General features: G+C 40.2%; 1 protein-coding gene across 6 annotated transcripts in view; it reads right to left on the bottom strand.

The window, feature by feature from the left end:
• Positions 1–12,057, bottom strand: part of FHOD3 (formin homology 2 domain containing 3) — a 411,475-nt gene that overhangs the window by 70,685 nt on the left and 328,733 nt on the right. For 5 of the 6 annotated variants that reach the window (XM_086609099.1, XM_086609100.1, XM_086609102.1 and 2 more), the window contains 2 exons: positions 9,388–9,438; positions 4,684–4,898 (listed from right to left, as the gene is read on the bottom strand). In XM_086609099.1, coding sequence (XP_086465225.1) covers positions 4,684–4,898; positions 9,388–9,438 — 266 coding nt within the window. The remainder of the gene's footprint in view (positions 1–4,683; positions 4,899–9,387; positions 9,439–12,057) is intronic. The other variant, XM_086609104.1, reaches the window with a different exon arrangement.

Genomic DNA, 12,057 nt, shown 5'->3' with positions numbered 1-12,057 from the left:
AGAATGTTCAAAAGAATTCTGGATACTCTTCAAGCAAGGAGTATTCCACACATTCACCAGAAAGATGCTGTATCTTAGCAGAATCTAATATATAACAGAGAGTAAAGAGCAATATACTGACACAGGCTGCTCTTTTGAGTTCAGGGAGTATCAAAATCTAAGCACTTCTAGAACAAAACAAGGATATGCTGACAGTCATTTTGACACTCTCTCTCTCTTTAGGGGTAACATCAAACAATGCACCTATAACCCAAATAACTTATAGTGAGATAAGACCAGTAGCCCTTCCCTTAAAAAGCAGTTCAAAAAAGAAATCTGACAGCAAACACTAACAGGAGAACAAAGCTAGCAAGCTAGACGTTGTGTCCGTCACTTGCAGTTCCATCTTGTAATCCATTGTGCTGACATTGGTGAGAACTTCTAAAGATCTTAAAAAACACATTCTCAGTGAATGCTTGGTGGTGGCCTATTTGAAAGGAGCTGGAACTTGCAGTCCTGTAGCTACTGGATCCATTTTCACACCAGACAAAACACTACTCTAAGTGGCAATCTTGCAGGTGGCAATAGAGTTAACTAACAGACCAGGCTCTGCCTCCTGTCTTTAGGCTTCTGCTGGTGGAGAGCACAAAGACTCAGGGAAGCAAGCATGGTCATATCAAAAAGCATCACCCGTAAAGACGACATTCCTGAGACATTAAGAAGGGTGATGTCATTATAAGCACAGATTTTTTTTTTTTCAAAACCCAATTCTTAAACATATACAGTTCTTAAAACATAAAATGGTATTGCCAGATTCAGTAGCAGAAATAATCTCTTTTCACTTGCATATGCTATTTTTCACACTTCTCTTAAGGCTTAACTTTCCTCACCACTCCTCCCCCCCATTAAAACAAATGAGTGAGTTGAGGCCTTTAAATGAGAGGAAGTTTTACTTGTGATTGGATTAATCAGGAAGAGGGAAACTGAATGTGGCTTTAAGAACTAATTTTTGAGTCATATGCTCACTTCTTTTTCTGCCAGAACTTAACCTCTAAAAATCTATTAATGGAAAACAATATGAAGACTTCTCAGAAGAATGAAACCTCCGAAAGAAGCTGTGCAACCTCATCACTAAAAGCAGGTAGCAGGGTTCCTCAAGGAATGTGAAACGACTTTGTTGTTTTGAGAGATGGTGTAATCTGCATCTTCTGACATTTTCAATACCTGGTCTTGTAACGCCCTAGCACCCTGATCTGCTACAATGTGATCAGATGTTGGCGACAGCCCTCCTTTGAGTGAGAGGTTAGAGAGGACAGCAAGCTGCTTCCTTCTGAAAAACATGGCTACAAACTTATAATGCTACACAGGGACATGGAGGGAAATGACTTTTCTTTGGATACTCAACTACAAACAAACTCTGAAGCAGATGTAACGTTGTATCTTTAGTGCTTGCTGATGAGACCCCAACCCCTCAGTCTTATAAGCCCTCAGGGAGAACAAACACCCCTCTGGGCTCACAACCAATCCCCTGTTAGGGTAACAGATTAGGCAACCACATCTTCATCTATTTCCTCTGCTCTCTACTTGGAGCTAGGAGACGCATACCCTAAGTGTCTCTTGAGGATGCATACAGTAAGCCTGAAGATGGCTATACCTACCCAAGCCCTCTTGGTTCAATTGTTTGAGCATTGCTCAAAGTCTTAGTTTTTACGTCCCTTCAGTTCCTTCAGCACAAGACTCCTCTTGCTGTGAATTCATCAGGGACTCTCTTTCTCCACGCCTACTCCAATCTTTTCTTCCCTTTCCTTGTGATGGTACAAACTAGCACAGAGTGATCACCAGTAGGGAACAGGCTCTTTCTTCATCACATCAGAAATGACCTTTCTTTGTTCTCCACCCCAGTTTCTTCTCTGACTTTCTGTACCGTGGTTCCTTTGGCTCTACAACCGGGGCTGCAACGGCCTCACTGTGCCCTCATGCTCTGGTGCTTTTCCATCTGCCGAAGTGCTTTCACTGGTCATACTTTAGGCAGTATTTGAACTTTGCTCGCTACTAATATGTTCATAAGGTTTCCTACTGTCCACAATGTACACTTGGGTTGGCTTGCTTACTTCCTCGAGTGCTGAAAAAGCTGCTTCTCTCATAGAAGGGTTCATCTCTAATTCCTTTGCGGACTGACTTCAGAGATGTCTTGGTTATTGTTGCCCTCCTTTACGGCACGTGTGCACTCCATAAAATATTCTCAATTAAATTACAAAAGATGAAGCAGTTGCTCTGAAAAAAATTATTAAGTTCCATTTTGCAGTTATGGGACTGCCTGCATTTCCTCTGAATGCCATACCCCAAGTTTTACAAGAATAAGTTTTACAATACTTGATTACTTTAGTGAAACCAATTGTTTTATAAGAGAAAACACTTCAGCTCAGTAAGTCCAGATTTTTATATTGGGTAACGATACTAAGATGCTTCACAGCGTGGGACAAAGTTCCACAGACAAAATCCATTTCCTTCTTAAGACCAATAGATACTGGATAGCCAAAGGATACTTCAGCACAAACGGCATAAAATAAGTTTGACTCCAAAAATCACTTATTGTTTTGTTAGTAGAGGAACACACTTCCCATTTGACTTGAGGTTCTGCATTCTGCAGGTGAGTATCACACAGTCGTTAACACTGCTCTTTGCAGAGTCTTTGGAGGGTCCTACGCACAGAACTGAGGAAGTGTTTTCCTTCTGTAGTTTCATCCTTGCCTGAGAAGATGGTGATGCCCATGTTCAAAGCAACTGTTTGAGGTGCAAGTAATCCGAGTTCTGTCCATGGCTCTATTTCAGTTTTTCCTACAACTGGCTTAAGCAAGTTAATGCCTCAGTTTCTCTATCTGTGAAGTGTGATTCAGAACATTTCCTAAGTACACTAAGAGTTGAGATTTTAATTCATTACGGAGCAAAAGGAACTCAATAGTCTAGAGGCCATGGCACAAAAATCTATAAATAAGCCTGCCAGATGCTGGCTGATATCCAATAATCTGGCCACCTCCAGATGAGAGAGCCTGCCCTGCCCACATGCTCATTACTTCGTATGACTTTCCAATGCTCTTGGTAGGCCTGAAACAGCAGTCCTTCCACACGCACAGCTCCTGCTGAAGTATGCAGATTTCAGGCCCCTGTTCTGGTGCTGTCCTGGCCATCTGCCTGCAGCTGCCCTTGGCTGAAGGCTTACCCTGCCCCATGCATATATTCTCTCCTTGTAGTCCATTTGCCAGGCTTCCAGGTGCTGCCCTCTGATGCTTACTGATATTGCCAGGAGTTTTAGTAGAGATGTCCTGCCTACCCACGTGTCGATAGTTTTGCCATATTCTGGCTGCCTGAAGTTGCCCTGTACACCTGCTCTAAATGTATTCTCCAAATGGACTGTGCTGCTTCATTTCATGCTGCAATTTTTTTTGAATGCTTCGAGAAGAAATATGTTAAAATAATCATCATAAAAGAGATACTTGCTCCCTACCCAGCTCTGAAATCCTAATGATGGAAAAATCCAACTTATTTGCTCTAAAAGCAATATTGCACTCAAAAAAAAAATGGGCATCTGGATGTTTCTGAATATCAGTGTTACAGGATAATATCCTTGTTTTTTAAGTTGAAATGAGTCCACTGAGAATTTTAAGGTGCCAGACAAGAAAACTTGGAAAATAATTGGGAAAATATATAAACCTGAATTAAATAAACTTCACCTACTTAGTACGGTGAGGATAACATATGCAACATTCAGTATTTGTAACTTTTTTCTTAAATTGCCTTGCTTTATAGCATGCTACCAGCCATAACACTCAATAAAACCAAGCAGTGCAAGTTACAAACGCATTAATCACCAACGACACATAGCAGGAAATAAAATAAAATAAAAATGAATGACAGCGATAATTCACCCTCTACATGCATTCTAGCTCCCAATGTTAATGCAACATCATAGTGGCACAAATATAAATCTGTATGGTGGGTGTTTTTTTGAAGACTGGAGGAGGGGTACATGATGCAATTGGCACACAAAAAATATTGCTCTGTACACCAATAAATTATATGACAACAAATCAACCGTGCAAACACTAATTATACTTTCCTTTTTACTAATTATCCGTGGTCTCTTTTAAGTCCTTTACTACTTGTGCTACAATTTTAAGAGTTTTTGTTGGTGTTAAAAATAACCAATGCACCCTCCCTGCCTTCAGTTCAAGACCTTTTCTGTTTGTCCCATGCAGCCTGTGCTCTGCTGGAAGGTTATTATAATCTTGGCATTCATCTGTTGAATTTTGTTCAGAGAATCCACATAAGCAAAATCTGTTGGCAGGAATATTGTTGGTTTCATATTCAGTAACTTCTAATATCCAAGGGACATGATGCTAAAATTAAGACCCCCTGCATGCGGTATTTTCCAATTATTCCATTCTAATAGCAACAGACAATGATAACATAAATCATAGCAACAATTAGCACTGTATTCTTTGCTTGAGTAGAGTAGAAGACATCCAAATCTATGCAAAAAAAGAAGAAAATTAGGAAGAGAGCATGAAACAATATAAGACGACCCTTTACTACTTCGGCACCTCAGAGGTTATATTCTTGCACTCATGCATCAAAAATCACTGCTAGCCTGAGAGAAATGGTAATAAAATCACCGCTCTTTCCCCTGACCTCCTTTTCACTTACCTTCTGAGGGCTGAGGGGTCCCACAAGGGGTGGAAGGGGTCTTCAGCTCTTCCTGGGACTCTATGGACGCTGGGCTGACACACTTGGGTACAGGTGAGGATGGGGCTGAAGGAGATCTCAGGTTCAAGGACAGCTCACTTCTGCCTCGGCTCACGATCCGACTCTTCAGCTCCTTCTCATACTCCTCCGCTGCCAACCTCTCCAAGTATTTGTATCTGAAAGTTAAATTCCAGAGGGTTTCCGTAAAGAAAAAGAAGTCTGTGGCTGATGCTTGTTTATGGATGAAACACCTGCAGAGAATGAGCTGATTTCCTGACACGAGGGGTACAGCACTAAACTGCCTGCCTGCTCAATCTGCCAAAAAACGTGCACCAAAGCAAAGACTATTGCCCTGAAAAATGTTAAATTGCTCATGACAAAACAAAAGCAAAACTCAGCAGAGTTAAAGAGTCTTTAGACATAGTATTGTGTCTGCATAGTCCTTCTCCTTTTGGAAGCATTTGTCTGTCCTCCTTTTCACCCTCCTCCTTCTCCCAGCCCTCTCTCTCCCAAAACTAAAACGAGAGGGGAAAGAAAAAAAAAAACAAAGAAGAAAAAAAACCCCTCCAAAGCCAGAGCCCCTTAATACTGATGCAAATAGTCAAAGTCTGAGACTTGCTGCAAGGAGAGGAAAATGGTTCAGTGCAGCAGACAAAAACAGATCTCCCTGAAAATAATACCAATAATAAATGTTTGGATTGACTATCTAAAGTCTCTGAACCTGCTTCTATTTGCTCTGAGAGCAATGCACTGGAATTCACTTTGTTCTCTCCAGAGTCTACAATGGAAAGTTTTCTTTTTTTTATTCTAAAAAATTTCTCTGCCGGACTCAGACATCCAATAGCTTGGACCTGACGTCACATGTAGTTTATTCATCAAAGTCACTTTAAAAGAACAAAGATACATCTGTTTTGCATTTTAGGCAGGCAGAACTCACTAACTGTTTATTAAGACCAGCTACCAATCATATTCTTCATAGTGTGCTTTATACATTTCGACCAAAATAACTTTGAAATACGTGCCTCTTCCAGATGTCTGCTAATTTTATCCACCATTATTTGCTAAGGAATAAATTCATGAATACAGCTGGATCGGGCTTTAGACTGTCTTACCCACAAGTGAACTGCTAAACAGGTTAATCAACACTACCGCTTAAGTCCCTGAAACACTGTGGTCATCCTCCTATAACCCACCGTTGTAAACACTCCGTAACAGGGAACACCTCTCCTCCCCTCTCCTGCCTCACTGACAGCCTGAATTAGTGTATGAGGGTGCATTAAAAGCAGGCAGGGTAAAAAAGTCAGCCATATGCAGTGACAAACATGCTCAGTACATACGGTAGCCACACACGCATGCACATTTGCAAACATCCATATAGAGCACAGAAATGTGTCTCTGAAGTGCAGTCCTTGTGTTTTCAGAGGCAATTTGCTTTATTGCAAACAGCAATAACGAAGAACAAACTCATTTTCTTTTATTCCTCCAGAGGTATGCACAGGCTTTGAATAAATTCTGCAAGAAAACGAACCCCTACAGACTCTGGATGAAAATATAACAAGCCACATACTTGTATGGTTATAAAATAGGAACTGTTTACAGTTCTAACATGAAGCCAATTCTCGAGAATGATTTTTGCCTTTTCAATAGAGGAGAAAGCCTTTCGCTGGCATTAGCATGATGTTTTGTTACAGTTCATGAAGCCAGACTTTCTTTTAACTTTGGTTGCTTACGTATTATGCCTTCTGCTTCCTCACAACTAGAGCAGATGGGACTTCAGACTCATGAAGAGCCATTCAAACTATCACTTAGCTCAAACAGGTAGAGCCCAGCTGGCTGCTGCCACGGAGAGTTTTGCAGTTTGCCAACAGACTGCAACAAAGATCTGGATGGACCCTTCTCTAACAGGGGGAGCTACACTGTTTTATTGCCCTCAGCTCTTTTTCAGCTGCTTTGACATTTTAGCTTCTGTAGCTCTGCGCTGCACAGTGAATCAGCAATAGCAGAGGACTATCATCAAGATGTGCCTTCTCAAAACGTATCGGTTCATTATACTGAAAGAAAAAAGCAAACCAGAACAGCAACATGGCAGCACATTAGCATAACTTGTTATCAAATGGGAAGCCTAATACGCAGATATAACAATTTAACTGAGAAATAAAAATCATTCAAGAATTAGTTGTAAACACTTCACACTTGATAAATGACATTTATTTAGGTTATTTTTCGTTTCTGCCCAATGTCTTAACAATGAATGAATGTCAGCATCAAATACACAAGGTCTCATGAAGATCAAAATCTGAAGGAGTGGAAAAGATGAGCTACCATCCCTCTGCTGCAACTAGTTCCTCCACTACAGGATCGACACCTTGCCTCTGTATGTACTGCCATATTCCTTTAAATCATTGAAACCTGCAGAAATCATCATGCCTATGGCTGACTCTGCAGACAAAGAGCCAAAAGTCTGTGGGCTATCCATTTGGTATACCTCAGGAACATGACATTCCACTTATCATCTTCAAGTAGATGAAAATATCATTGCGAGTTCTCTAGGTCTCTAAGCAATGCCCTGAGGACGACTTAAAATGTTTATGTATCAACAACATGATGGGGTGGAGAGCATTTGAGCTGTAAATCACAATAGAGAGGGCTTGGGAGCTCACCTTTCTGAGGTTTATTTTTAAATTACCAAGCAAGCAAAGTAAAAAAGGCCTCAAATCCTTGAACAGCAAGAACACGTAAAATGAATGGTGCTGAGTTGCACTCAAACTCCTTGAAACTGTAGGAATCTTCTTCCCTCACACCGAGGCCACTCCACAGCCACTGAAAAAGTGGGTGCTTACATTCTGGAGCTCCAGGCTAAAGCAATGTACACAGAATGCTCCAAAGAGTTGACAGAATTTAGACAAATCAGGGTTTTTAACAGTCTTTCCTATGTGCTCAAGATTATCTCCTTTTACTTTTCCAAACTGATACGGAGGAAATGTACAATGCAGATTTTAACTAGGATTTTATCACCTTGACTATTGCATTTTCTTACAGTCCACGCGTTGTCTTAAAACAAGTCAAATGCCACTTGCTATAGGAAATGAAACTTCATTTGTGCAAAGGTGTTTGTTAAAAAAAATTGTTACAGAAGGCCAATGTAATGGACTACGGGTGTAAGACTTGCAGAAGTTTTCTCCAATATTTATGTGCTGTCAAAGCAAACATGTGTCTTTCCTCTTTATGAGGAAGAACTGATGGTTTAACATTTCAGTTCAAAAGAGCCCTAAGGATAAAGACACATTCCTAATGACCAGTGAAACTGTCTCAGATTGCACAGCAGCGATGCCCTGCTGGTGAACACTTCCCCAAAAATACTGCAGTTCACTTGGCATGTTCCCTTACAACTTGAAAGTGCCGGAGAGCTCGCTTCTAATTTGTTTCAAATCTTGCTGACGAGCACGCTTGCTGCAAAAGGTTTTACTCAACTAAGATCAGTGTATGATGCTTATGTGCTCAGATGCTTTTCATTTCAGAAAATGCTTTAAACTATTTGTAATTGTTTTGGCTGGAAGGTCAAAGGAAAGCCTATCCACCTTTTTTTACTCTTAGAGATGTCAAAACCTTGTTTTAATATTAGCTACCTCAGCTACAATAGATCAGACTTCAGTCTGGAGAAATGAACTGCCTTTTGCATGATGATTTTGTGAAAAAAAACAAACCAAACCAAACCAAACTGCAGCAACACAATGATTTCTGAGATGGCTGCTCTCATACTTTGATAATGTAATTCCAATTCTTGACAATTCAAAAGTATCTCCAGAGAGTAACCTCTAGAGGACCATAAAAGCAGAAGTGAAGAAATCTGGATGATTTTTCATCTACTATTTGTTCAGTAACATGCCTATTTTCCAGGTAAAAACAAGAGCTCCCTCCAGGGTGCAATTACTAGCGGAGGTAGAGATGAAGCTACTGAAGGGCAAAGGTCTTTAGTCAAGTACTCCTTGAAAAATGTGCTTTCATAAGCACATAGCTCCCAGCCTAGCCCAGAGTTTCTAAACTATTTAACTGAATTAAAAAAAGGAAAAAAACTTCAAACCCTCAGTCCCTTTAAATACACTGTTTAAACAAAACTAAAACAATGATAAACATTGCTAAGCTTTGTAATTTACTCGCTGATGTTCAGAGAGATTCGCAAAGACTTGGCCTTGAAAGACAAAAATACGCTGGGAGTGGGTCAGAACTGTTTCCATCAGCCTGCGACTGCAGTTTTGCAATGCTTGTGACCCCAATTTCCTTTATCCTCAGTTGCCTTTTCTGACCCTCCAGAAAGCTTGGGACCCACTGGGTGAGAAAGACAGGCTTATTCAATTTATAACCATACCAAATTTGGGCAAATTTCTGAGTCAAATGGACTAAGCTTATTTCCCATACAAATAGATAAAAGATAGATCATCAATCATTCTTCTGCATTCCAGTCCCACTGCTCTGCATTTATTGCTGTGCTTACAGCTGGACTTGATTCTCTTCTTTAATGAAACAATCTCTTTCTTATAGAAGTCTTTTGGAATAAAAGTGTTCTGTGCATGCAAAGTTAAAAATGTAAATACGTGACAGCTCCACAATGAAGAATATAGGAAGCGCAAACTATCAAAAGGAAGGGTGGATGCCTTATATACAAACCTTTCTTCTCTTGCTTGTCTTAGTTCTTCTCTTTTGTCTAAATAATCGCGGCTAGAAAGAGAATTGCAGTAAATTGCAGAGGAAACTGGAAGAATAAGGTAAGTAATAGAAGTATAAATACAGTAGGAGAAACCAAGAGCAGTACAAACAAGTTGATCAGAGACAATGGAGGGTGTTGTAGACAACGATTATTTGTTTGTTTTTGTAAAAAAGGCTGAAAAGTGTGTGTGTGCATTTACTTATGCATACATCACAGGTATGTGTCCACCAAATATGTAGTTCGGAAGGTCATTACAAGTAATTATAAAAAAACTCCCAAAGTCGAGAACTTGAAGCACATTTTGAAACCTGGTATCTGAAATAGATACAATGAACTGGACTCATCCACAATGAGCAGGCACATTAGTGGCTATTAAGCCATTTCTCATTGGTTCCATCCAGAATGCCCCGAAACAGTGACCGTATCGGCCTTCTTTCCAATATACCTTTCCTCAGTGTGTTTTAGTTGCCACGGCTGGAAATGAGACAGCTGACTGGCATTACTGATGAGGACAATTCTTCGTTCTTACAAGGCATATGCAGGATCATTGGACAAGTAACCACCTTTCGCTTCTTTATTTTTCACCCTGAGATAGATACAAACCTCCCTCTATGTCAGACGTCCCTCCCATGGCTCCTCAAGTAACTCAAATATTTATCTTTTGTCAAGTCAACTTTGCCAGGTGCCTGTGTACTATGATTTCAGGCAGGCCCGTCACATCCACAAATGCGGATGCAAATTTAACTCGGAGCACAGCAGAACCCAGAGAACATCCAGCCTGCCTCGAATCACAGCAAGACATAGTTCCTTACAACATATTTTTAATATTTTGTTAAATCTGGTGGACAAAATTGACGAGACTTTCATCTTATCTGTTAGATTCTTCCACAGCGTAACCTGTGAGTATCAGAACAACTCCATTTATGAATAAACCACTATTTTTTCTCTTTATCTTGTGTTATCAAATAAATTACTTATCCTCTACCATACCAATAGCTATCAAATATCTGCTTGCATGTGGTCTTCAAAAGTCCATGAACAGGGAACACACATTACTGTTTCAGGCTACCTCCACATCCGTTGAATCCCTGAAGTGGTTATACTTTTATCATATGTTCAGAGTATTCTTTGGAATTACAATAGCTATGGGAATAACTCCAAGTTAAAAAAAAAAAAAGGAATTTTTCAGCAAGCAAATTTTAACCTTACTCTTTCCCCTCTGACAACTTTCACCCTTCCCTACAGCTGAAGAATAACCCTTGTTTTTTAGGACATATTGATCTATATATGCAAGGGGTACCATAATCCTACTGAGAAAAATGTTCATTATGTAAAACATTCCTTTTGCTAGCAATAGCTTACGAAGCTTTTTAACGCCTCTCCTAAAACCCAGCTCTTGTCACAACTGGTGATGCTCTCCTTTAAATTATCCTCAATTTGTCAATAATGGTGCCAGAACCTAGTGCAATGTTCTCGAGGCAGAGTTGGAAAGAATGAGATAACAAATGAGTCATGATGGTAAATCCAGTACTGCTCACGAGTTTAAAGGCTGTGAATTGCAAGTACTATTTTTAATCAAAAATACATCTTCAGAGACTGGGTTTCTAGCCAGACTGATGATAGGATAATATAGTCCCAAGAACTCTTACGAAACTGTCCATGACTGTTTGCTGTGGCTTTGTCCTCCTCCTGCCAGACTGTTTAATCAACTGCGGGATGCTGTCTGTCTGCAAAGTTTGGTGGCTAGGGAGACCCTCTACTCAAACATAAATGATAACTTTTGGGTGACCAGGAAACTCAAATCTAGAAGACGAAAACACTGGGCATTGAAAAATTATCATCTTAAATATGCAGCACAATCACGACATTTAGTTAACCAGCTTCTGACTCTGGAGTAATGGGATGAAGATGTACATTTTAAAACGTTTGTTTTTCTGACTTTCTGGAAGCTCTTTTAGTGACAGAACAACTACTGTAGCCAACCTCTAGTGAAATGTGCAGATCTATTATTCAGACAGGTCAAGCTGCCAAATGTCCTGGTGGCTTTTTTGGTCTGGGAGTTTCCTTTCTGAAAGATCATGTTGGCTGTCCATGGCAGCTTGCTGCAGCCTGATGATACCACTTAGAGGGATAGTTTTCAGAAGAGGCTTTAAGACTGAGACCTGATTGTTTCTGTTTCAGGAGAACTTGGGCAGCTGTTGGCTGCCAAAGATCCTATTATGGTGCTCTCTTCCGCCTTCCCTTCGCCTCTCATTTTCTTCCAAACTAGCTATCTTCTGGAGCCAGAAGAATATCTTCTTCAACCAACCAACCAACCACCCACCCACCCACCCACCCACCCACTAGTGAGTTACTCCTCATATTCACTATGACACAGACCACTTCGACTTCTTGCTAAAGAGATGACTACAGTGAAAACAATCCTGCATACTAATAAACAAGCTGACATAAAACCCAGTGCCATCTTTTCCATAAATACCAACTCTAAGGCTACAAAACATTTAGCCTACCACTCTTTAGATTACTACATTGGGGTTTCTAACTACTAAAAATATGTTTACTTTTCACTCCTGGTTATGAGGAAACAAATTGGTTTCTCAGTGTATACTTTTCGGACAGCAGGCAAACCA

This window comes from Tauraco erythrolophus, chromosome 3 (genome assembly GCF_009769465.1).
Source record: "Tauraco erythrolophus isolate bTauEry1 chromosome 3, bTauEry1.pri, whole genome shotgun sequence".
Classification (NCBI taxonomy): Eukaryota; Metazoa; Chordata; class Aves; order Musophagiformes; family Musophagidae; genus Tauraco; species Tauraco erythrolophus.
The sequence above is the reverse complement of the archived record's forward strand: the minus strand, read 5'-3'. Positions and strand labels throughout refer to the sequence as shown.